The 27781-nt window shown below is 36.7% G+C and overlaps 1 protein-coding gene across 1 annotated transcript; it reads right to left on the bottom strand.

Moving 5' to 3' along the window:
• Positions 1-1608: 1608 nt before the first annotated feature.
• On the bottom strand, positions 1609-27781 carry plekhm1 (pleckstrin homology domain containing, family M (with RUN domain) member 1). The gene is made up of 12 exons (XM_034058017.3): positions 27225-27781; positions 19867-19961; positions 18892-19139; positions 17759-18391; positions 16034-16445; positions 15222-15429; positions 11238-12146; positions 9801-9946; positions 9499-9692; positions 9269-9332; positions 4055-4212; positions 1609-3886 (listed from the first exon to the last, which is right to left on the bottom strand). The coding sequence occupies exons 2-12, from the start codon at positions 19918-19920 to the stop codon at positions 3778-3780; spliced, it is 3135 nt and encodes a 1044-aa protein (XP_033913908.1). The 5' UTR covers positions 19921-19961; positions 27225-27781; the 3' UTR covers positions 1609-3777.

Raw genomic sequence — 27781 nt, 5'->3', positions numbered from 1 at the left:
AAACTTGCTTCACACAATGGTGAAGTGCACACGCAGATACAAAATACTTTCAATTGAACAAAAACAAAGCATCTCCAAGGGCATAACGTAAAGTGGTGATAAGCACCTTTGATAAATGATTGTGAAAAAAAAAAATGTATCTAGATCATTGGTATGTCCAGAGGTGGCATGACACTGCTACTTCAAAGTAGAAATATCTTCTGTTTGTTTGTCAACTTGATGTTGCATATTATGGCAAATCAACTCCCACAGCAAATGGTTTGGCTTTTAAAAGAATGTGGCAGGGGAAGAGTTTCCATTAACTAGCCAAAGTCAAAGCCAAAGCCATAGCGTTTTGAAACAAGGGTGTAGCCACAGATACTAGAGCAGTATTCTTAGATCTGCCAACAGGGGGGTCTGAATCAAGTGTGCATGGCAGACACTGGGAGAAAAGTGGTGTTTGTTTGACTCTATTGATCAGATCAAAGTGATGTGGCAGTCAAGGTGTGACAGCAAAACAAAACCCTAACTGACTGAGATGATGTGAATCAGCCAAGCCTGCTTATAGATTTGCTTACTGCCACATGAGCACATATTCTTGGAAATGGAACAAAAGCCACAATGAAAACTGGAAATTGTACAAACAAAACAGAATCTGCTGATTAGATAGTAACAAAGGATTTAACTAATGAGCAGTATAACTTTAATAAAAAAGTAAACCCTGTAATTGACCAGTTAAGCAGTAAGGCTGAATGCAAAATCGAGGCATCTTAGAAATTCAAAAACATAGCACTTTACTGCTCATTATACAGTGGCAGGAACTTGCTATGAGTGAAGACTATCCATCCTTTCAATGCTGAGCATTGAGATAATGATTTGGAGATAAGCAAAACCATGTCTTTTTAATAACTGAGGGCAAACAACAACAAATTACAAAAACTAGGATGATGGTTTTGCAGAAGTTAAATAAGTCATCATCACTCATTAATTATCAAAATAGATCTTTGAGGTGACCAAAGGTTTCACATTGTACGGGGGGGGAACCAGGAAAACAAATAATTTTAGAGTAGTGTAGTAGACCCTGAGAGTAATTTTAATATTGGTCGCCATTGAACTTTATAGATTATTCCTGGATCTTGTACTACTGATCAATAAAATAAATTCCACTGTCTACACTAGATTTATTTTACACTTTCTGAACAACCCAGGACTTCACTTCAAACTAACTTTCTTTCTAAAAACTTTTCCAAGCAACATTATATATGCCAAAATAGATAAGACATTAAGCAATAAGCTTATTTTACCCTATCTAAGCACCATCTCTCAGACTGATATTACTAGAGTAAGGGTGAAACCCTACAGAATCTCTCTCAATATGTATTCTGATTTTTTCTCTTTTTGGCAAGCTACTGGGAAAGGGTAATACAACTGAAACTAGCATGGTGTAACAAAATCTCAACTTAAAATACAACAAAAAAGCATGAATAAAATACTGTAGGTGCATGTGGAGTGTCTATTATATTTAATATTAAAATGAACTGCACAAGAAATAAATACCTGCAAGCATTTAATTGTGAAACTTGAGTGGTAACAAGATTCTTCTTGTTTCTAGCTAAGAATCACGCTATATCAGATCAAACAATTACAAAGTTTATTTATATAACACTCTTAAAAACCTAAAATGAACAAACAAAATCAACAGAGTACAGAGCTGAGCTCTCAACAAGCTGAGAATATTGTGCATAGATTGAACAAATGTTTTTGCATCTTGCTGTCAAATAGAATAAAGTACTGCCACCTACTTGTTACAATCGGAATTACCAATGACCAGTTTATCAGTCTACACAAAACAATGCAAGGATGAAGTCCAGATATCAAGATTGACAATTTAAATCAACACACAAAAATAAGTCTCTTAACATGGAACAGTAGTGGGTATAAGGATATGTACCTAGTAAAAATAATTAGGAAATTCTGCATAGTTTGTTTCAAGAGAAATTATGTTTAAACTTAGTGCCACCAAAATAGTGACCAATTGATTAATTTCACAGCACACCCGAGAGCTTACCAATACAGCAGCAGTAAAAACAGTCCTATTAATTTTTTGTTACCTGTGCTTTTAGAAAGTGAGCATTTTAAAAAGTGCTGCACCCTAATGGTAAATTATCTTGTGTACTGTTAAATCTATTGACTTACAATTTCACAAGATCTGGAGTGCAGTATTGGCAAATGAAAAACACTACTGCAGAGTTACCAAATTTTAGATGTGTTGTAACAAACACAGAAATACAAATTTGACAACATGCTACCAAAACACCAGAGTTTCACTTTGACACTTCAGACATTTACTTTATTCCTCAAATGCAACACCAAAGTTATGATCAGCCTGTAGCAAACAATTAGTAGACAACAGAACCAGTATCTTATAACTGGTTCCAGGGTAAAATTATGCTTCATTTTCTTTTACAGTATTACAAGCCAATGATATTTACAATTGATTTAAATTACAACACATAAACGTATTAGAATTTGCACATATAATTACTCTTTTGTTGGCACATTGGACAATGGAAATTACATTAATATTACATGCTGAATTTTTTTTATATATTAAGACAAGAATGTCAAAGGCACAATTTCTTGTCTACCCAAAGTAAATTCAACTTCTCTGCATATGTGTTCTTCAAAAAAGGGTTATTTTTTCTCCCAACCATGAACATTATTCAGCTATTTCCTTGACAGTATATATTCCCTTCATACATGGCCTACGTGAAAAATAAATAAATGTAATAGAATTGTATCTTAATTATTATCTTAACATGGAGTATATCATTTCAGTTACTATTAAAATAACAAGACACAGCGAACTCTGCCTCAAAACTGTTTTAGCATGCATGTTTAATAACCACAAATCTCTATACCACTTGATCTTTGTAATATATTAAAAAAAAAAAATGTCATCTGATTTCAAATAAAAATGTATTAGACAAAGACTGCATTGTCTTTAAATTTACAGATAAGGCGCCAGACTTGCATTCGATTGTTATTACTTTAATACACCTCCCTCAAAAATTAAGTGCATAGATTAAAATGTGATCACATTTTATATGATAAAATCAAGCTAATGATAGCCACTGCAAAAAATAATTTAGCTTTTATCGTGCCAAACAAAATAAAAAAAGATACAACCATGAGAAAATGTGACACTTTCTCATCAAAAGTGTGATTGTAACAAAGAAATAAAACTACAAATTAAATCATATGTTTAAAAAAAAAAAACCAAAAAAACCCAAAACATATAACCAGTGCTTATAACAGACATACGACTGTATGTGAAATTGCAGTAACAGGAAACCCTTTATCTCTGTTCCTCGATTTCCTTTGTCTCTGAAGCTGTGATCTCAGCTACCCGCCTCAGTTTTGCAAATATGTAGCTGCAATCTTCCGCTGTACCATCAGCATTAAAACTGGGTATCTCAATTCAAAGTTCTAAACAAGAGAGACAACCTTTTGATTTGCAAGCCTCGAAGTGCACGTTGGCTAAAAAAAAACAAAAAAAACACCCACAGTTCGGCAGTGTTCTGACTTTTGTAAAGCCACATATGGCACTTGAAGATGTTTCTAATGCGACCTGTAAGTGAATTGTTGCAGACACTTAAAGTAAGTGTTCACTGTTTTATATATGTAAGGCTTATATTATATATGGGAATTCTTATTCATTCAGTGCTTTTATATTATTAAAAAACATTTTTTAAAAAAAAAAAGAGTACAGTGCTGTTTCTGATGATGTGGTGTTGTCTAGTCCTGCAGCTCTCTTTCCAGATATCTCTGCCGTCGCAAACAGCAAGGGCAGGACTTGGACTGTGCTTTGCAGGAGGGGTGAAAGACAGCCTTGCACTCTTTACACCTGAAAAGTACAAAAATAATTAAATGTAAAATTAGAGTGAAAAGAAAAGGCATTTTCAGAGACTTGCAAAACAAAAAAGACTTTTAAAAAGTTTTTTTTTTTTTTTTTAATGTATTTATTTATTTTTTACAGCTCTTCTAACAGCCTGCAGTATTTAATTTCCATTACCTGGTGGTTGTGTCAAACTCAAAGGGGAAGATGATGTCATTGCCGTTACAGATCTGGCAGATAAAGCCTCTCATGGTGCAAAGGTCACACTGGTAGACATGGTTGGAAGCAAACTGGATCAGAGACTGGAGAAATGCTTCATACTGCCCTTCTGCTACCTACAGAATACAAGAAATGAATAAGCCAAAATCTTAAAATTGGTTTTAAAAGCAAAAAACGCAGACAACCTGAAATTTGAATTTAGAAGGTATTTAAAATCAGAATCCTTTAACAAGATCACTGAATGTTCTAAACTGAAAATGAAACTTGTTAAAAAAACTACCAAGGAACATTATCAAAACAGAAAATACTGAAATGTCCCAAGGAGACTTGAAACAAACAAATACAATCTTGGGGGGAAAACAAATACCAACAGTGCTCCGAGTCCATTGTGTATGTGTGTACTGGAAAACAAATGCAACCAAACGGATGAAAAAATGTCTTGACAGAAAACCCATTTTAGCATGTGGGTGGTAAGTATATAACTCTGACCGTTTACAGGGCTGAGGGCTACCTATTTTTGTAGTCCAGGGGTAAAGTCATGGCCTCTGTAGCTCAGATGTTTGATCTACCTGTACTTTCATAAGGGATTAAAACTTTAAGCAAAGACTGTTGAAATTGCACTAAGGATCTTGAGGACAAATGTCTAATATCTGAAACAAAAACACATTTAACGCCAAGTTATCAAAAGTGTCCAGCCATTTAAAGTGGAGATATCAAAAACACATGCCAAGTTTCAAGAAACCATTGGGGCAACCTTGCCTATCTGTGACAGAGAACGAATGAATCCTAGACAACATGCTCCCTCCCGACCTGTGAAGACACTGTATGACCGGAGCAGAGTACCCCGGAATGGATCGTTTGGCAGTTCATTCCAGGGTCAGTCGGAAACCGGCCAACCAGGAAGGGGACGGGGCCACGATACCAGAAGTCAGCGCCTGAATGCGGTAGGTGATGTGTCAGTCACGGATTGTAGGAGACGTGACTGGCCGCGCCACCGAAAGAGGGCGTGACTGAGGGTATTTAGGGGAAGTGGCACCAGTGACCTGTTCCTTCTCTATGGTTACAGAAAGGACCCGTTGAGAAAATTGACGTAATTAATAAATAGAGCGAGTGTTAAGTGTGTTGTTTGTTTTGCTAACTGTCTGTGTTTGTCTTTGTAGGCGGCTAAATAAATATCCGGGAGCTGTCGCTATTCAGCCAGCATCAAACCCGGACTGCACTGCACTGTTACTCACTGTTCAAAACACCACTTGCACCCGGAGCACTCACTGTTGGACTGGTGATCATGTAGGTGTTTTAAAGTGTCTGTTATTGTATTATTATTTCCGGACTGAACTCTGTGGTTTTGACTGGCAGTACACATCGTTGTGGATAGTCAGTCGTATTCCTTAAAAGCAATAATAAAGCTTAGTTTTGACCATTGAACGGTTGTTTATAATCACTGCCTCACATCTACACCTGTGCATTACCAACCACACGTTCACACCAGCACAAATCAAACAGGCATAATTGTAAAAGCAGTGGGTGTCAAGGCTGCCCCAATTGTTTCTATAACTTGGCTTTTTTTTTGGTGATTTTGATGCAAGTTTGATCTGCTTTTATTGTGCCTGAAAAATACAAGCCAAGGTAGTAGAAATAACTGTGGCAACCTTGACCCCACTGCTTTTACAGTTGTACCCATTTGCTTGGTGCTGGCCAAGGTTGCCCCAATTGTTCTAACTTAGCTTGTGTTTTTGATATCTCCACTTTAAATGGCTGGGCACCTTTGATAACTTGGCATTTTTTCACAATGTAAATAGTAGCCTAGTCTGTTGAAAGGGTTAAGATGTGAATCTGTGTAGCGTAGCGGTTATGTAGTTGGAGTGAAAGTATGACTAGTTATGGTTCAAATCCTGCCATTATATAATACATACACACACATATACACACACACACACTAAAGTTATGTGTGCAAAAGTATGCATGTTCAATTAGTGTCATTCATATATCAACTACATTTCTTTCACTTTAAAAATGTGTGTTACACAAATAAAATACAACTAGAAAAAAAAAAAAGTTTGCAATATAAACCATGTGTGGGAATCAAACTCAAGACATTCTTCCAATGCAGCTTGCAATGCAGACGCCCTAGCCGTCACACCAGAAAGTTTGTCCTTCTATTTTACAACATTTACAAGTAGTAAAGTTACAGTTTAACAAGTAACGAGACAAACAAGATTTTGTAAATAATGATTATGTATTTCCCCGATTGTATTGAAAGCTTTCATCCGATTTTGCAAACTATCATAATAAGTTTGACCCGTTCATTTAGTATATTATCATTTTTCATGTTTAGGAAGTAGTACTCCGGGAGACCATGTTGAATTCTCAATGTTTGTTTTATTTGAATATAAAGAAAATTCCTGTCAGGGGCTGGAATTCACAGCACCAAAATAACAACCCTATGTTTTAGTCTTTGCACTTTCACTGCATATTCTCTCCGATCACAGCTCACACACTCGCTCAGTCACACCCACAGTTTCTCATTCAAGTTCAGCGCTGGATTGTCTCCAGTCCCCAGGCTCATGCGCCCACTTATATAACCTCCAGTCGTTTCCTACCGCTGTCCGGCTCATCAACCACATCCATGCTGTGCAACCCCCGAAAACAGCAACACACATTCCCCCCGCTCATTCACTCACTCCCCCTTCCCATGCCAAGTAACGGTGTGACCCGTTCCCCTTACAAATACATGTAACATAAAAGACAGACAAGACAAACTGAACAGACAACAAGTCCTGCAACAACACAATTGTCTGGGTCGTTACAATATTTAAATTTGAAAGTAAAAATATATGAAAGCATGTTGACCTTTATGTACAAAAATCTTCACTAATATACAACTGAAGAACTGTTGATTATTTTTGTTTCATACAGTATTAAATGGCAGTGTTTATATCCGATTGTGAAAAAAATAGTATCAAGATAGACAAAGAAATGTCTATACTGATGTGTGTATTCATTTATTTCAATATTTATTAATATATATATTTATTTATGTTCTACTTTTACCAAATATATAGGCTATCCTTCAGCATAGCTAATTCTCAGAAATGGACATTACTTTTTGTCCAGTGGGGACCACAAATAGCGTTACTCTCATCAACCAGTATCGAGTGGAAACCGTACTTCCTTGCGCCAATAGGGACCACAATGAGCATTACACTGACAGGAAACTTTTTCAGATCAAGATCATAAATCTCAGAATGATGAGATGACTCAAATCTAAGAAAAAAAATATATACACTTCTGTGCAAAAGTTTTAGGCAGGTGTGAAAAAATGCTGTAAAGTAAGAATGCTTTCAAAAATAGACATGTTAATACATTATATTTATCAATTAACTAAATGCAACGTGAGTGAACAGAAGAAAAATCTAAATCAAATCCATATTTGGTTTGACCACCCTTTGCCTGTTTTCTCAACTAATCGTGTAGCACTGACAGTAACACAACACGCTTGCAAACTGAAGGTTATAGTTTCAAATCCCATGCATGCTAGACCTTTTATATATATAACAATAATTTTTGCAAGCAAATGTTAAATTTTAAAACAGAAATAAAGAATTTAATATAAATGATAGACGTCACAATAAGTGCAATCCCTAGTATATTTCCATGTTGACAAAACAAGTTAATTAAAATCTGATGTCCTGTAATATACATATGTGTAGATAAAAGTGCCTGGGGTCTGCAAAAAAACACTGGGAGAAAAAGGACATGTTTACTTTACTTTTGGCAACTTATTTCTCTTACTATATGACATGTATTGATTTTATTTCTACATTTCACCCAAGAGTGTTGGGAACTACAAATTAAAAGTGAAATGGCGCTTTTGGCTGATTTTACTTTTGCTGTGTCAATACCCTGAAAACACGTAAACTACCCTTGCTGTATAGAGTGTCTCTGGCAGTTCTCGCTGATAACTTGGCATGAGGACTACCGTTCCTCTCAATATATTGTGAGAAAGTGTAGTCCTGGGAAGCAAAGGACTACACCTCCCAGAAGAACACAGGATGAAAAGCCGTAATTATTTTTAATTGTTTTATTAGTAATTATCCCCTGCACCTGGCTATCATTGTAAATTAGAGCCAGGTGCAGGGTATTTAAAAGAAAGCAGCCAGTCTGTTCTAGGCTGCTGAGCAGAAGGAAGCAGGAAGGTGTGTGCCCTGCTGCTGAGCAGTCACAAGACAGGTACTGGGTGTAATCCTGTGTATTTTGTTAAATCTGTGTGTTTTGTTTTGTGGGGAAACGGTTTAGCCGTCCCACTTTGTAGTCAGGGTTGTTCCTAGAAGTTTAGTTAGCGATCCAAAGGAGCTAGATGTTTATTTTGTTTTATTTTGTGTTTGAATAAAAGTGCGCAACCGTGCTAAAACCAAAGTTCCTGTGTTGGGTCAAGTTTTTAAAGGGGCAAAAGAACGCGAGTGAAGCAGCTTTGTTACAATATGAATATCTGAACATATTATAGATTTAATCCAAAGTGCAGCCTTTAGTCTCTCAAATGGTAATACATTTGATAGAAAATGCTTTATGTACAATACTTCAGTATAAATATACTGCCTTCCAAATATTGGTAGAGATGAATGAAACTACTGAGGTTAGTCATTTGTTATTCACTTTGCACCAAATATTTTCTGTCATTAGTATGACATTAAAACAAATGTTCACATCTTACACATTCGTAGTACATTGATTGTAAAATTCCCCATTTCGGGATTCTTCTGTGCTTGTGGGAGGGAATGCTCATTAAAATTGTTTGTTTGTATTTAAAAAGGTGGGATAATCATTTATTCTGGGATACCAAAATATATAGTAATGCAAGTAGGGATAATGGGCAATAGAGGTGCCACCTTCAGTCATTCTGCATTTCTTCATAGCAATATGGTCTTGTCTGAAATATGATTAAATATTAGGTATTGTATAGTCAGAGAAGGTAATCATATACAATCTGTGTGAATTTTAATTGAAGATTCCAGTCAATTATGCAGGATGACTTGAGTGCTATTTTGCATATTCAGCTTTTGTATTTGACTATAGAAACCAAAAGGGAAAACCTAAACTGTCACCTTAGTAAATGTATTGTTGCAGATTCCATAACACTTCTCTATTTAACTATTTTCATTTTCAAAACTCTACCTGACGAAGATCTGCAACGCCATACAAATGGGCTGACTCCAAAAGGTAGTTCCTTTTCTCAAGTCTGAAAGGGAAAAAAAATATTTTTTCTTCATTCATAGTCTGATGGGGGGGCACTTTATATGATCAAAATACATTTCACACTTTAGTAGTTGATTAAATGATCAAAGGAAATTATAGAAGGCCACAATCCCAATTAAATCAATCCAATTTAATGTAATAGCACTTACTTTGTATGCATCGTTTTAATAGCACCACTTCGACATGTAATTAGGTAATCACCCAGCAATTTAATCTTCTGTCGGCTTTTGTAGATGTGTGCCAACTGTTCTGCGTGATCATATAAACTTACATTGACAGACTCCATGTTAATCAAGGGTTCTGATTCAATCTGACTGAGTAACTTAATAGCTTGTCTGGAAACCTGTTAAGACAAGAAAGTAAATAAAAAGTAAACAAACCAATACATATTTTACATGGTAATAGTGATGTAGTGTGTTTTTTGTTTTTTTTTAATAAATGGAAAACTTACTAGTCTTTTAGTCAGGTCCCAGTTGTGAATAATCCTTGAAGGTATGACTGTGTCATCATCCTGGTGACAAGTTTCACAATAATATTGTCCAGAAAATTCACACAGCTTTGGTTTTCCAAAAGAAAAGCCAATTTGCCTGGGGCAACCTTTATGTTGGGAGAAAAGACAAAACAATGAAATCTGCAATCTAGTTACTTAAACTATTCAATCATCACAGTAAGACATCACACTGCACACACACAATAGGCTCTCTTTGTTACTTAATGATTCTGTCCAAGTGATGCTAAATGAAACCCTTGTTATACCACTAGGTGTTGCCGATGAATTAAAATAAATAAATAAATAAATAAATAAATAAATAAATAAATAAATAGTATGTGTATATACATATATACACACACACACACACACACACACCCCTAATAGTGCTGGGACAAACCCGTTTGGATAGTCGCTCAATTTAAATATTCTTTCATTTTCAAAAAGTAATAAAAGCCATTATATTGCTCAGAACGCAGGCAGAGACAGCATAGCAGCCAGTGCCCGGGGGTGTGGCCCTGTGTGTGTGCCTTTATTTTACAGCAAGACATTACAATATGCAACAAGTTAAAGGAAAAAAAAATATCCCAGGAGCAAAGAATACGTTGTGTAAGCCTTACATTTCTCCACTGAATTAACTACAAAACAACGGAGGCCAAATCAGTTCAAGTTAAACGTTTTGTTTATTCCCAAAATATAGTACATAAAGTTGACACTGCATTTTATTTATTTTTTACTTTTTTTTTTCTTCATTCCTTGCCATTTCTTCACAGTAACAGTGGCCATTTACACGTTTTCATAAAGTAATAACATGAGGCTGTTTAAGCGAGGCATTTCAGAATGGCATGCTTGCCTTTCTGTCCCATGAGATTCTGACTCGCTCCAAGCACGTGTTTTTGACCCAGATGGCCTTCCATAGAGATCACTACGAGTGCGCGCGCATAATCGTTTACTTTTTGCTGTCTGAATTTTTTTTTAAAAAAAAAGGCTAGCATTGATTTTGGGTTTTTTTTTTTTTTTTTTTTTTTTTTTTTTTTTTTTAATATATAACATCTTGCATATCAAACAGAGCTCTTTTTCATTTACTATTTTTTTTTCATTTACCACTGTTGCACAACTTCTGGTGAGGCGGTAAATAAGTGTAAGGTATTTGCCATTTCTAGCGAATACAAACATCTGATTTTTGTATCCTAATACATGTCAAAAAATACTTGTTCGAATATTCGGATATTTGTCCCAGCACTAAAATAAAAAGAAGAAATAAAAATTAAATTTGTGGAATTTTCTGCAAGTGTTTTTGTTAGCATTGTTGGCACAGAACTTAAGACAAGTAGCATAAGTAAACCTGTAGCCCAAACTTGTACAGAAATGTATTTGCACAGCTGTCACAGGATTTACCTGCACATTTGAAATTCTGTGCATCCAGTCCTTTCTCTGTGGGGACAGTAGTCAGGTAGGGTAGTAAAGCACTACTGCCTTTTATACTGTACTGAATGAGTCTGTGAATGTTCCCATCTCCTCCAACTCCGGTCTGGGGGTCCTCAGAGGTTTCCAGGTAAGACGTTAATGCCCCTCGTATAACCACTCTCCACGACTTTGCCTCATTGGCATTTTCGGCCTGCAGCTTTAAGGTGGTCTTGGAGGTCAAAATCTTAAAGAAAGCCGGTCCCCCAAGGGAAGTATCAGGGACAATGTCTCGGATTGCCTCGATCTTGGAGCTATTGTGCAGAATCTTTTGCTGGTCACTGATCCTAAAGCATTTCAGTGCCTCCAAGGACAGAGAAAAAACATACGGTTCCCAGCTTTTGTTATCAGTGAAGACATACAGGACTGACTCTTTAATGGCATCCTGCTCCGGTTCTGTGTGCCGAATCCAGTCCAAAACGATGGGCTTGTTGTCTTCCACAGCCTCATTGGGCTGACCAGGAGAAGGAGGCTCTTCACTGACGTTGCTGGAAGTGGCAGCCTGTAATATTTCCCAGTGGTCGTCTTGCTGCGGGGGCCGGCACTTGTGGAGGGCCTCTTGCAGCCGATCTAGCCAGTCTTCAGCCTCGTCTTGCGAAGGGGCTCGCAGGTACAGTTTCTTCCCAGAAAAGAGGAGCTCAAATCGTCCGTCACTGCTGGCCGGCCCCACTGACTCACACCGGAGGAGGGAGCAGTTTTCCGCACACGTGCGCTCCTCATCATTCTGGTACAGACGGAACTCGTACGGGGACAGCTCACATCGGTACTCTTTCCAGATGCCCACTGCTCCTCGCCTCTCCAGATTCCCCAGCTTGAGAAGCCCACGGAATGGATTGGAGAGTCCTTGATAAAAAGGGGGAAAAACAAGATTTCACTTTTTTCACATAACAAATCTGTGGTTGACTAAATGGTCCATTTAAAAAAAATAATAGAAAAAGTAATGCATTTATAAAACATGCTATAAAAATGGTACCAAATATTCTTTCAACTACTGCTTGTACACAATGTACATACAATTTATGAATCTGAGATCAACATGGCAATTAACTGGACTTCTTTACCATTTACTGGTTGAAGTCAATTAAAAGCAGACATTTGAATGTGTGCTGAATAACCTACATGGAGGAATGCAATTGAAAGTTGTAAACTTTCTGTGCACAAAACACCTATTTAGGTTCTCCATTTCAAGTTTAGATGACCAGAATACACAATAAATTTATCTGAATAATCATTGCAGCACTATAAATAGACAGTAGTCGAACTGGGTATGGTAATAAAGTGATCTAAACATGTGGTTTAGTGCATGTGCCTGTATCCCCATTCTAATGGCCTGCGACTAACTCACATCTGAAAACATATTTACCAGAACAGTTACAAAATGGAGAAAAAATAACATTAAAATGAAAATGCATCACCTTGAAAAGTCTGAAAGAGTGTGTGAGAATGAACAGAATGCAGAGAAATAGAAAACAGAAATGACAACTAAATCAAAGGGGAATTCAGATTTTTAAATGGCACTGGAAGTGCTAGCAGATGAAGCGTAACTCAATAGTTTCTTCTAGCAGGTCAAAAATGACTAGGAGTTGCATTCAAAGTTCCATTTCAAAACCGGGGTTTCTCTTTAAAAGATAAAAAAAGGGAAAGTACAAACATTTAAAAATTACCAGCCATTATTAATGCAGCATTTTTTGGGGATTGCCAGAGGAGTTTGGATAGTGTACTGCATGTAAAAGTATTGTTGCTATCATTGCTGAGAATCTGTTACGTATTTTCCCAATTTTTATTCAAATTAGCTCTTCCGAAAAACAATTAACTGATCCGTTTCTATTTTACAGAAAAAAAAAGATTTGCAAACTTCAATAGCTCAGACTATCCTGCCAGGATCGCATCCATCAGGTAGGCTAATCATGTACAGTAAAGAACTGCAGATTCAGGACAGACTACTGTTTGGGCAACTCCTGTTAGCAGCCACAGCACATACTGTGGCTGACACAAGGTGTCCGATTGCTGGCACTGATCATTTTTAAAAAAACAAAAAGATTTAAAAAAAATAATAAATAAAACACACACACACACAACTGGGAGCATCGAAATTTTTGTTCAGCCCCTGGCTAGACCGCATATAACTCTTAAACAAGAAAAGCTGGTTCTGTACAGGAAACACAATAGACAGGACTGACAGTAGATCTACAAAAACAGGGAAGTTTATTTTTCAATTGGTTTTGGTTTTCAAACATCAGCTGCTCTTTTCATTAAAAGTTCTGCATCCCGAGTGTTCGATAACCCGTTTACAATAAATGAACTGAGAAATGTATATCCAACTTTAAACACTAGAAGGACCGGAGATATACTCGTATAAAAGCCCTGCAGCAGTCTCTCTGACGACTGTATCCGAAACACTAAATAGTATAATGAAAAGAGAAACAGTCGGATGCAATTCACTTTTTTTATTTTTTTATTGAGTACGTCCTATAGACATCTGAACAACCGAAGCATAATATATATGAACATTTATTTTACAAATCAAAACAAAACTTTTTACAGAAGCGCAGCAGCACAAGTTATAAAAGTCAAATTTATTTCTTTTTTTCTGCTTTTTAGACTAAAGGGTATTGCTTTACCTTGAGTCTAAGGCTGTTCACAATCAACACATATAATGTGCACTGCACGTGGAGAAGCGCTTTCCACACACCGCCTTTCTGCACAGGGCACAGCTGTCCAAAGTTTTATTTTTATTGCACTTGCCAACCTGTCATTGGCGTCTCTTGCAGCTGTCAGCAGGGTTGCCAGCTTCAGCTGTGGGTACACGCTCGGCAATTTCCCTCTATTCCAAATACCTCTTGCGAAGTTCCTGAGCTAACTGTAAAATATATTCTCTCCTTGGTAAATTCTTCTCTGTGCATTCTTTGTAAAGTACCTAGGAGTTGATGGTTGCTAGGTCCAACACATTGTAAAACACCTGAACAGGCCACCAGCGGGAGCCAGCTTTCACAGAATACTTTTGTGCCATCTAATCCAAAACATCAACTCCATATTTTGTTGCGTTGTAAAACTCCAGAGTCACTGTCCCCCCCCCCCCCCCCCCCCCAAACACATTGCAGACTCGTAAATAAAAATAATAAAAGTAGAATACTGTTCTGTATAATCAAAATACAGTTGTTTTCTGTGTGGCCGTCAATGTGACTGCTCCTGGGGCTTTTAGGTATAATCATGTAATATACCTCCTTTATTTCTGCACTCCCGCGTTTGATGCTTTGTGAGAATATTTAATACATACGCACAGAAAGGTATTTAAACGCGCAACACCGTATGTGTTACAAGAGTGGAGAAAATTAAATTAAAACCAAAAACTGCCAAAATGACTGCCACTGTGCTTCTAGTGTTAAGGATATTTTATAGTTTCATATTTAAGTTCTGAAAATAGTGAATTAGTGATTTTCTTTTTACAAAACCTCAGGCTTCTCGCTCCATAGATGTAGCTGAGATAGAGGAACTTCACAGGAAGATAATCTGATCTAAATTTAAACTCAATGATACCTTCCTAAAAGCAATTAACACTGTTGTGACTGCAAATTCTGTTACTTTATTTAGTGGGGACATTTTTATTATTTACTTTATTTTATTTTATTTTTTTATTCTTCATTATGAGCCACACACCATCATTAGATGCTTGATTTAAAAAGGGGTTAAGCAATTAACACATGAAACCTACATGGAAAATACAGTGCACGAAAAGCAATATTTATAAAATGGTTTCATTAGCAATATTAAAATCAGGTTTACTTTATGATAAAAAGTAAATAGAATAACTAGGTATAACAGAAGTATTTTTAGTGTCTGCCCAACAACTGTATGTGAACCTGGTCCTCATGGGTTTAATTGCATTTCATTGTAAAATTCATATCTGAAAAAGCTTACCGATTTGTCTGCGATGAACAACTTTGAACTCGTGATTCAGTGGTAGTTTCCCATCGGAGCTGGGACTTGTTAGATGGGGGAGTTCTAAGCCAGCAAAGTCCACTCCATTCATAGTGGTCGTGCTGTCTGACTGCACTTGCTCTTCTCTGGGTTTGTCATCTTGGTACGGTTTGTAAATATCATCCTCTGATATCCAGCTTCGGCTTTTCTGAACCAGCAAAACAAAGGAAGTCAGTGAAGTGCCTTTATATAATCGTTTTTTTGTAGAATGCCTCTTAATGTTAAAGATGTGATCTCATACATTTGAGTTCTGCCTGCTCAAACTGCATTAACTCGTTACATCACAAAAATGAAGATTATACTCAGTAACTACAATTAAACTTTAGTGCCTTAGGTGCACTGGAGGATATTTGTACACAGGATGAAATGTACTAGTGATGGGTTGATTTTGCAAACGAGATTTATAAAGTGCAAGTATAGAACATGTGCAATTTACAGTCAACATAGCCTTACCCTTGGATTTACCTAATAAAACAATCAAAATTAAACACTGACCAATAAAAATGAGATCCTAGGCACAAATTTGTTTTGAAGTAGAAAGCTCTCCTCAACAGAGGACGTTATAGAGAATGTTAACAGCACCTTTCCATGTTTAATCACTGGAATAGCGTGTGGATGGAAAACTAATTCCAGGGTGGGTATGTGAAGAGAACAAACTATACAGTATCAATTTCCTCCATTACCCAAACCTGATAAGGGGTTACTGAGTACTATGCCATTATAATCGGATACTATAATAGATTGAAACTTACTGGAAGACCTGTTGTAGGAGAATGCAAGGATTCTTCAAAACAGCATTGTATATTTGGACCAGTTTCTTGACATCTGTTTTCCGTCTTGCAGATTTCATGTTTTTTATCTACAAGAGCTGGCTCTGAAATGCCTGACGTTTCATCCATTAGTTGCACAGACAGCTGAGGAATATGATCAGGCAGTTCAGGAGCTGGGACTGGTTTCTCAACATCATATTCTAGTTCCCTGACACTTTCAAACTCTGGTTGCAAAGTCACCGGCGTAGAAGAATTTCCTATGTTAGCAGGAGCAGTTGACTGGCCACGTGTCTCATCATCGCATGCTTCTGCAGTCTCGGATGGAAGTTCCTGTTCTTGATTTGATAGGAATAAGTCCTCTTTCTCAGAATCTTGACTTGACTGGGCACTTTCACTAAAATCATTCATTACCATTAAAAGAGAAACAAAATAAAGCAAAATGAATGCGTAATGATAACAGTTTGCGGTAGAGAATGTTTTAACCAGGTTTTATCAAAAACAGGATTAGCCAGTTCGAGATACAAATGTAAATACAACATACATAAAAAGGCAGATTAACAGGCATTGGTCAATTCTGCTGAACAATATCCAAACCACTTTTTATCAAAGTCTGATAAGCGGTTCTCCATGCAAATGTCTACACGGATATGTCAACTCAGTTCTTTCAGGACTTACTTCTTGAAAGGTTAGCATTTCTAAATAGAAATTGAAGTGCTTCATTCCTGTCTGACTTTTAAACTACTAGGGGTTTGTGTGAGTGCCTGTGTTCCAATCTTTAAAAAAGGCTTTTAGCCCAAGTGCAAATACTCTCAATCAGGTTCCCCTGGATACAAGGATTCCAAGTGAGTGGCAAGAATTGATAACATGATACATAACAGACTAGTGGAGAAATCGGTCACCTAATTTCTTATTTGATTATTGTATAGGCATTTAATCAACGATAATTAATGCATTGACATTTCATTTTTCAAAATTAAAAAAAAAGTTATTTAACAGAATATCACATAACTAAAAACACTGCTGTGCATAAGTTATACAAAAAGGCACAACTTATATTCAAATTAGAACACTGTCAATTATAAATAAAAAAAATACAAAAGGACTTGACAACTGAAAAGAATATGCGTGCGTCCGTATCAGATGTCCCTTTACACTGTAATAATAATAAAGAATACTATATTTTAACATTTTGTGTCCAAAGCAAAACATTAAATGAATCTCACAAATACAGACTAATTTAACTACCGTACTAAATTCAGCTTCTTTTTATATATTGCCATATACTCCAAACACAACATACTTTGAAACAAAAGGTAAAATTAGTAGATTTAATATTCGTATTCCTTTGACATGACATAAAAACATGTTCTAGTCACTTTAGTGAAAAAAATGCATAGACTCACCGGTGAAGCAACTCAACTCATTTTACACGGGGGTACATCCAATGCGAATGTAGAGGCCTAAAGTGCGTATCTTAGCAACGCCCTGATGTTGTTTATCTACCGTACTAGCACTAAAAGAAGTACACAACGCTTTAATGCAAACCGGCAACAGGAGACTTCAAAATGGGTTCTAATTTGATGCATCGACTCACTAAATTGAAGCTCGGGAAATTTAAGGACAGATGATAATATATTGATGCAACGATTAATTGTTGCACCACTATAAGACGCATACTTTTAAGTATCACGCTGATGGCCAACTCACCCTTGCATAGATTTGCCGGAGTCTTCTGCACTCATAATACCCATGTCAGAGTCACACGACCAGGGCTCATCTGAGGACTTATCAGGGCTTTTGGTCCCATTGACTTGGAGAAGGCTGTCAGAGCTAAGGCTGGAAGAAAGCTGTGATGAACCAGTGGTATCAAGACTCAGGGTGGAAGAGGTGAGTTTACTTTTCCCCACGTTCTTACTTTGTGCCGAACCAGAGTTATGATGAACTTCAATGATATCTGAACCCAAGGACTGGGAAACAGAATCCCAGGATTCATTTAGTTTGGAATCGGATGCTGGAAGGTCAAATGAATCGGAACTGGGGCAAAGACCTGCAAGAACTAAGGGAGTGACTGTCCAATCATTTAGCACAGCTGATTTGTAAGACAGTTGGAAGGAAAGGGAAGTTAAGCCTTGCAGGTAACTGAGCAGAACCTCCCGCTCTTCAGTGTCCAGTAGGAGTGCTGCTGGCTGGTAGTATCCAGAGAGTTTGGATCTCTCCCGAAGCAGCGTTATGAGATAGCACTCCATTAGACCGTCATTTAATGCTAACCTGATCCAGGCCCGACAGCGACCGATATCTGTGTTGATAAAGTTCAGATGTTCCAACTCTGTGACCACATCTCTAAAATTATAAAAGGATGGATAGTTTTAGTTATGGAGATACTACTCATACTGTACAGAATTATGACTTGGAAACTGTGAAATTAGGAATGTGGTATTTTTATTAATGGAACAAATGCATAATTGGTTTATAACCCAGATTAGTTATCAATGGTACTATCAATGGTCACAGATATTTCTATAAATATGAAGGTCTGTGTTTGTATTTTTAGAATTAGAAAATGACGCTGAAGAGACTACTGTGAGAAACAATGTAAACCACCAATATGTGGAACCATAACTCTGAGAATTGGTCATTTCAAAACTGAGCGCTACATTTTGTTTTACTCTTTTACATTAAGAAGCTCTCCCTGTGTAAAATAATAAATAAATGTGAACATCTACAGATTACTCGAGTGCTTGAAAAACTATAACAGTACAGCCTCTGTTCAGTCTCAAAATAACTAAACCTCTCTGGTTTTGCTACTAAACGTGAAGTCTGTTGAGGTACCAATTGCTTACCTGTGAGTGATGGTTTTTAAGAGAGACCAGAACACAGGCTGTGGTAGAGGTCCTCGCATCCCCAATTTCTTTCCCCTTCCTCCAGTTTCGGTTTTTATATATTTATTTTTTATCCCGTGGATAAATACAGCTTCCAGGGCACAGCAAAGGATGTTCGCATCACTGTCATCGCTGGTTACAACAGCATCCGTGGTCACAAAGTGCTTTTGCAGTGCCTTGAGGGAAACTGCTAACTTTGTCTTTATCCACTATGGTAAAAGAAAAAGGAAAACACACAGACAGAGAGACGGAGAGAGAGAGAGGAGACCCATTTGTATTTGTAAGACCACTAGTTAAAAGATGATGTATGATTCTAGCCAACAGTCCTTTAGCTATTGGTAAATCCATACATACTGTGGCTAACCTAGCTAACGCAGCGTGCTAGATTTTGTCACAGAAGACATGGGAAACACATGATGCAATAAAACAAATTGCATATAGTGGGCACTATTGAAGCCAAATGTGCATATCACATACAGCAATTCACTACAAGAAGCTATAAAAGATGCATGTTTGAGGCCTCAGCCAATTCATTCATCACTGTATCCCTGGGTTACACTTGTTGTTAAATATGCATGCGATACAGGCTTCAACAGCTTGTATGCATTTTTTCCCATATGTTTTCTATGGTTCTGTGACAGTGCCAAAGTACAGCACTATACAACGTCTAGATAAGGCATGGAATGTGTGGATATACTTACTAAGTGACTTCCTGACACCCCTTACTGGCCAAAAATCCTGTGGTTTTTAAAATTTCAGCCATTATAAAATTCCAAGGTAAAACCAATTAATGTGTTCTTCAGTGTAATGAACAGATAGATGACATATGATTGGGTATTGAAAAAATTCCACATATGACAAATGCTTCCTAAACCAGCTCTTGAAAAATGTCCCTTATCTGCCAGGACAGAAGTAGCCAGGATTTAATTACTTTACCTGTTTAACTTCTTTAGGGTCAGGCCCACTTTCAGATGTGTGGGTAGAAAGCATTGCAACTCCAACTTCCCTCAGCTATTCAATCACATGACAAGCTGCAAGAAAAGAACAAAGTCCAATCAAAACAAAGGCTATGGACAAAGTATAACTGGGATATTTTTGCCAATAAAAAGTGTGCTGTGTTGCACAACATTAAAAGCCAATAACCTTTTTGTAACAGTAATTATCACGTACAGTTGCTTAGACAATTTAAGGACTTGGATTAGCAGTACCTATAAACAGTTTAAGACTGCAGAACAAGAAAAAAAATGACATGCACGTGAACAAATAAAAACAACGTACATATTAAACATAGATTCTGAGAAACAATGTCAAAACTACAACTGTATAATTGTTAGGGATGGGAACTTCGAATAGTTTCCTAATTGAATACAAGGGGACCAACATTTTCGTGTATTCAAATACAAGGCAAATACATACGTGTACTACAGCAGACAGCATAAAAAGTGTAAGCCGCTAAAGTTTAAGTTCACTCTTCAGAGGTGCTGGCCAGGTTCACAAAGTGTACAAAAACAAATGTGCAAGACAAGATTTCTTTGTTCAAGTTAATTGGTTTATTCAGTAACTTGTAAATAATTCAAAATAAGGCACATACCTGGTTGTACTTTTAATGGCCAGTGCAAATGTTGACATTACTCCATCCATTCAAATAGAAAAAGTTTACTGTAGATTTTTACTGTTAAAAGCATTGATTAATTAGGGGTGTTACGTTTAATATGCCAATCTCATTCACATGAACGCGCAGGGTTCAACACTGATTTTGAACAACTTGTCAAGAGTCGAATTTAAAAAAATAAATAGATGTGTTTGCTTCCTACTAGTAGCTAATATAAGTCTTTTTCGTGTACTCTAATATGTAATAAGCTATTCAAATAGTTTTATTTTCATGTAATTGTGTATTCAACTACACTGACCCATCCCTAATTACTGTTTCTTATGACTAGCCTAGATATAAAACTAATTGAAGTTGCCAAATCAGTTTTGTATAAAAGCAAAACTATCTGCAACTTAAGTCTTTCAACACTGCATATCTTTAGTGCAGTCAAATGGAAAAACAAACTCCAACAGACCAGCTCACTGTTCCCAGTCTTGGGTTTAATCACTTTTGTATGACTTATTTCCAATGCACTGGAAGTATTTAATAAAATGCAGAACGGTTGTCATTTTGCAAAGTTACTTCCCCGGAGATTACATGTCTATTATAGCCCTACTATCCCCAAAGCGGCTTTAATAAATACCATTTAAAAAATCCAAACTAAGATGAAGAGGACTGATGTTTAGCATCCCAGGCAGTGTTAACACTACATAACTGCACAAAGTTACCATCATTTGTTATTTGATTAATTAAAAAAAAAAAAAAGCTACTGTAAGGATAGTTGCACCACATTAAGAAATATAACCTACGGGTTAGTACTGAATGTTAAAATAAATGACTTATTTTCAAATAGAAATGCACCTTTTATTCCCATTGGCATTCCCCAGTTTACCAATGTATCCATCTCCATTTGTTTTCTCATGACTCATGTATTTTCTATACTGTGAACAGGTTTCCTCTTGGACTACTTTGCACTATACATTTATGGTATCCCCTTTTCTCCCAAACAAACAGTTTCAGTTCAGTAAATAAAAAGGAAAACAGGAGGGTTCCACATTCTGTTTTTCACATTTTATACATTTAAACAGATATATAAAGTTTTTTTTAATAAAGACGATATAAAAGTAGCACTGATTATATAATAAACACACTATTTCTACTGGAATGCTGATGGACAGGAGAACTTCATTCAAAATGGATAATAAATGTTAAGCTTACAAGTCCTCTGTGTGGAAGTCACGTGCTTCTCCGATGAGTCAGAGATTGCACTGCATGAGTTATTCTGTTCTATTGAAAGGGTGGGTCTATGAACTTACCGAGTGGGGTTTCTTTTCATTGTGCTTTCTTTACAGAAGTAAACAAAAGGTCAGCAGAGAAAGACGGTTGCTGTATTCTGCTATACAGTGTAAGCATGTACTGTATTGCAAGACACACCCACATATTTGCAGAACATTGCAGCATAAATATGAAAAGAACAAAAGCCTATAATGTACATATTTAAATGCATTATTAAACATGACATGTAAAATAATATAATTTTGCCTGGCACAAAACAATTACATTTTACTGAATATAAATTAAAAAACAGGGTATATCATTGGAACCCTCCCCCCCTGCAAACAAACATGTTTTTAAAGTTTTAATTGAAATGTATTTTTCAACATGTCAGAGATAACTTCTCACCTAGGTACCCATTCTTGCACAGACTAATTGTGCAACATCTAGGGTTCAACTTGCATTTTCTTCAAAAGGGAGCCTCTAAAATTAAACAGTGAGACACTCTGTTGTAATGACAAATGAAAGGCTGAATAAAAACTCAATGGCTATATTGTATAATCATGTGAGCCTCCTAAAGGAAAATCTGAGTAAACAGATTATTAAATTAAAACAAGGAACTGAGAAATCAAGTGACCAACATTATCCTTGTCTTCAAATTATTTAAAAGAATAAACCTATTTTTCTAAAGAACACTTACAAAAATACCCTTGCATTTTGTTAGACTTTTTTTTTTTTACATGGCATTTACAAACCATGATAAAACAGTACAACTTCTGGTTTATGCAACAAATTACACAAAGGCTAGCTGCTGCGTTTTTATTGAAGGGTTTTTGGGGTTGTTCAGGGCGCAGAATAACCAATGGCACCGGCGGCAATTGCCTAAGTGCCCAATCTACTTGCCGCAATGCTCCTAAAATTTAAATTAAAAAAAAAAAAAAAAAACACACTTTCAGCAAAAGTTGCCTGTAAACCATTGCTGCTGGTGTCCATCAGCGCCGGCACATATGATCTACAATCCATTCACAAACTTTTACTGTGCACCTAGCCACTAAGCACTAAGCCACGAGAAAGACTTACTGTATCTTTGGTAAATGACGGGCAAACAGAGGGAGGGACGCTGTTAGACTGAGCTCAATATGACCGCGCTCCAAAGACTGTGATTTTTCCATCTTTGCGCACCACGTGAACTCAAACATTTAAAAAGAAAGAAGAGCTGTAAAGCGGCAGCGAAGAGTTCAGATTTACCTAATGTTCAGGTAAGCAATGGGTGCACAACAATTCATCCGATAATAATAATAATAATAATAATAATAATAATAATAATAATAATAATCTTATAGTTGTCAAGTACTGCCGAAAGGACAAGATTAGACAGAGTTAAACTGAATTGAATATCTAGAATATTGTGGTTTTGGTCACCTCGTTACAAAAAGGATATTGCTGCTCTAGAAAGAGTGCAAAGAAGAGCGACCAGAATTATCCCGGGTTTAAAAGGCATGTCGTACGCAGACAGGCTAAAAGAATTTAATCTATTCAGTCTTGAACAAAGAAGACTACACGGTGATCTGATTCAAGCATTCAAAATTCTAAAAGATATTGATAGTGTCGACCCAGAGGACTTTTTCAACCTGAAAAAAGAAACAAGGACCATGGGTCACAAATGGAGGTTAGATAAAGGGGCATTCAGAACAGAAAATAGGAGGCACATTTTTACATAGAGAATTGTAAGGGTCTGGCACCAACTCCCCATTAATAATGTTGAAGCTGACACCCTGGGATCCTTCAATAAGCTGCTTGACGAGATTCTGGGATCAATAAGCTGCTAACAACCAAACGAGCAAGATGGGCCGAACGGCCTCCTCTCGTTTGTAAACTTTCTTATGTTCTTAAGAATTGTTAGAGAACAGTCTTAAAATTACAATACTTAAAATGCAACAGTGCAATACACATTCTGACTCCAGTAAATAAGTTGCAATTTATTTGCCTATTTATATAGACATTTTAATGACTGTTGCTGTTTTGTAAAAATGAACACACAATAGGTAGATAATTTTTAGTTTTGCTCAAATTCTTGCACACAAAAAAAACCCCAAGTAGCTATGACATGGTTCAAGTAGCAGCTCCCTGTGTTATGAAATGAGCAAGAGAGAACAGAATAGTGAACGAAACACAATCTTGAAGTGTATCAGTTTCTGTTTTCATTTATTTTTGTGCAATACATTGCAACTACCTTACGTAGTTCTGCCTTTGAACGAGTAAAATGTGTGCTTTCACGAAAGGGGTTAGAATGTGTATACTTAAAAACAGCATACCCTTTTTTGTCCAACAATGCACCATAACAAAACGAAATCCTTTGCAACTGTAAATTTCCAGAACTGTGAAACTTTATAAAGTCTCTCAAATGTAAACATCTCACATTGTATACATCCAGCTGTTTATCACTGTGATGCAGAGCACTCTCCATTGCCTGACAGTTTCTATTTGAGTCCCCCACCCCCAAAGCCGCGTTGTGTGCACTGGTTTTGTAACAGCGGTTAGCAAACTACAGTTGTGCAGATACTGCAGCTTGAACAACTCATTTGACCACTATCGTTATCAAACTCCAGCCATGGGTAAATCTTCAACCATTTTACCTGAAAATCTATCTTTAATTTTACCTTCACTGACATCACTTTTTTGGTGCTGTTGTATCACTGAGGTGGTATCTAAGCCTATAGGCCTAATCAGTGGTGTGTGACCAAGTTCAGTAAAAAAATAAAAATAAAGAAAAATACCCTGAATATTTTTTGCCAAATCACCCTTTGTATTTTTTTCATTATAAAAGTTTTGTTGTTTAAAATTGGATTTTTTATACCATTTTATTTTTACAATGGAAAAGTGACCTATATTTTATTTTTGTAACAATTAGTGTGAAAACATTGATTTGCTCTCTGTATTTATTTATTTTATGAATGAGTATGAAAGTGAGTATGAAATTGCCCTTGGGTTAGAGTTAGGTTTTGCATTTTTGCCCCCTAGAACTGTTTTGGTGCCCTGGAATTTTCACACCCAACAAAGGCAACATTGCCTTGACCTTCATGACCTTAACTGGTTGTTTCAACACAACTACTGCAAAAGCAATAAATGCTTGGGATTCTGTCAGAATTTATGTTTTATTACTGCGAGTCTCATATACAACGCTGCTCTTCCAACATGCATCAGCTTTTATTTGCTATTTTAAAATGAGCCAGATTCAAAGAAATCTGATTCCTTTAATGCAATTAAGCAACAATTGTTTCCTGAATCTAATAACATGGCTTTCTTTGAAGACAGCTTTGGAAGGTCAGATGTTTATTCATTTTTAAAATGAAATATTAGAAATGAAACTGTGTCATTGCTTGGTGAGGTAACATTCAAATGTGTTAAATTACCAATCAGAAGGGCTAAAGATCAATGGACAATCTCTGTTCCCACTGTCAAGCAAATCATCTCTTTTTACCTGCCAACCTAAGCTACTGTAACCTGGAGGCAAGACCCCAGCTGTTTTTCCTCCTAACCCTGTGGGAGTACAAATAGCAACACTCAGCCAAGATGGGCAACTTGCAGAAACCTGAATTCACATAGCGCTCATACGACTCAATCTTCACACACATTTACCAAGCGAGCCAACAAGGACCTTTGTACAAGCAACATTAAAAAGGGATACTTATGTACATAGTTATCCTACTGTGCATGTTCCATTTGATTCTCTGTTATTCTCACCTCAGATCATTTGCCATGCTTACAAACTATTCCAGCAATAATTGTTTCTGAAAATATTCCTTGTGGCTGATTGGAAGGTGGGCAAACCTATGGGCTTTGGTGCACAGTGCAACACTAATATGCTTCGCCACCTCACTTCCTAGCACTCAGCCTTACGGAATCTATTCAGAATAGTAGCCTGATAAACAGTGATCTAAGCAGAAACAATAGAGAATCATACAATACACACATTAGGATATTAAACAGGTATAAATCAAAATTAAAAGTAGTATCCCTTTAATACAGGTTTGACTGGCAAAAGGTTCAGACCACTATTTGGATGTAGGGGTACAAATGTTTGTGATATTCTGACAATTTGGGCAGAGCGACTGCAAAACAAATTGACAGTCATTTTGAAAACTATATTACTCCCTACACTGGATTATGGCGATGCACACTAGGGCAGTCTCTGGTCACAGCTTGGCACAGCTGGATGTAAGCTGTAATTATGTTGTGTGGATTTAGTAGTGCAATACATTACAGGTACCAAGAACACACAGAATAGGGGCCTGTACTTTTAAAATGATCATAAATGAAATCTTTCTACAGTAGTTTATCAATGGTGTGTTTATCTGAAATGTTTTCCCCACAGTACTTCTTGTAAGAATTACAGCAGTCGGACAGTGCACAAACTTGCTTTCCTGTTGGCATCCTTAACATTTTTTATAGGATACAATACCAGAAGTATGCCTTTATAATTGATTAAAACATGGACTATATAAAAGTTGCCCCTGTTGCAGTTTCAGTCACACTGGGAAAGACAGCAGATCTCCCTGACTTTGAAAGAGGTACAATCAGTCAACAAGGATTTCTGTTTCCCAGTGCCCAAGAGGTGGTCATCATTGAGGAATTGTCTAGTCAGGGATGCAGATAAGATAATATTAATAGCAAGGAATATGGCATCATTCCAGTAACTTTCTGAAACATACCATGAAAAAGTCTCCCTGCACCAGACTTGTACCCTCCAAAATAATTTGTGGTCCTGGCTGGCCACAGGGGTCATACTCCCTATTAACAGAGTTTAGGGAAATATGTAGTTTTTGCAAACCCTTGTAAAAGGTTTTGTGCAACGGAGATGCCTTTTATGCATGCAACCAAGCAGATAGAGTGGAATGGTACTCAGTTATATTTCTTAACCTCGTGGTTTTATGTCAACTGTACAAAATGTCCCAAGGAGAACTTCCTCTTAATTGGGGCATAGTGAGGCAAAGTTGACTAGTTAATGTCCTACATAAAATTAGGATTAATGCCCCTTTTAACATTTTAAATACATTCCGTTTTCCATGTACAGTGTTTATTTTAGCTGCAAATGGTTTCTTTACCAAAATCAACACTGATGTTTATGTAACAGTTGTCTCTCCACTGTAAATATAACACCATAATCTAAAACAGCAATAAATTTATATAATTAGACACACACTAATATATATATATATATATATATATATATATATATATATATATATATATATATATATATATTATACATACACACACACATCTCACGTTTCTTTTTTGTTGCTTTGGTCAATAGTCATTTATTATCGTACGACTTACCCCAGCGGAACCCGAAACCTACCGTATCCAATGAGAATATTACATAGCAAACACACCGCTATATGCGATTTTTTTTTCTTTTTCTTACCGTGTTTATCAGTTTTTGAGACTGCAGGTAAATCCCGGTTTTATTTGCCACGGATTCCACCTCCTCCAAAGAGGCCAATTCTTTCTCACCGGGGTCTCTCAGCTCTGCATTACTGGAAAAGTGTTCTCTAAACCGGGCGTCGTGAGCGCAGTTGATCCTTCTGCACTTGAAACAGGCTGTACTGGCTACTCACCTGTAAGGCCGAAAAAAACTACTTGGTTATTTATTGTCAGCACACAGCACATCTACTTTGACTTTTTAATCAGCTGTTTCCGTCTAGAAATTATCAAGTTGTCAGACTGCTTAACGTGATGCATCACGGGATACAGGCGGACTGGGTGGTGAATCGCATTCCTCTGCACAGTTGCCAAAAGCGAAAAGTCGCTTTAATTTTTTGAGAGTCGCGGGTTGTGTGATTGACGTTTAAATGTATATGCACGGCATTAGAATTTTAGAATCTTCTTATCCACACCAGTTCAATTAAGAAAAACTAAAACTACTAAAAATAAAATATGGAACGTCTATAAACGTCCGCACTACCCTCCCTCTGAAATGGG

This window comes from Acipenser ruthenus, chromosome 28 (genome assembly GCF_902713425.1).
Source record: "Acipenser ruthenus chromosome 28, fAciRut3.2 maternal haplotype, whole genome shotgun sequence".
In the NCBI taxonomy this organism is placed as follows: Eukaryota; Metazoa; Chordata; class Actinopteri; order Acipenseriformes; family Acipenseridae; genus Acipenser; species Acipenser ruthenus.
Note: the sequence above shows the minus strand (reverse complement) of the source record. Positions and strands in the feature narration are given on the sequence as shown.

Coding starts and splice junctions, on each gene's coding strand:
- plekhm1 (XM_034058017.3), bottom strand. CDS start 19,920: ATGCTTTCTACCCACACATCTGAAAGTGGGCCTGACCCTAAAGAAGTT. Junction 15,430..16,033: donor CTCCTACAACAGGTCTTCCA/GTAAGTTTCAAT, acceptor TTGCTGGTTCAG/AAAAGCCGAAGCTGGATATC. Junction 9,693..9,800: donor GGGACCTGACTAAAAGACTA/GTAAGTTTTCCA, acceptor TTGTCTTAACAG/GTTTCCAGACAAGCTATTAA.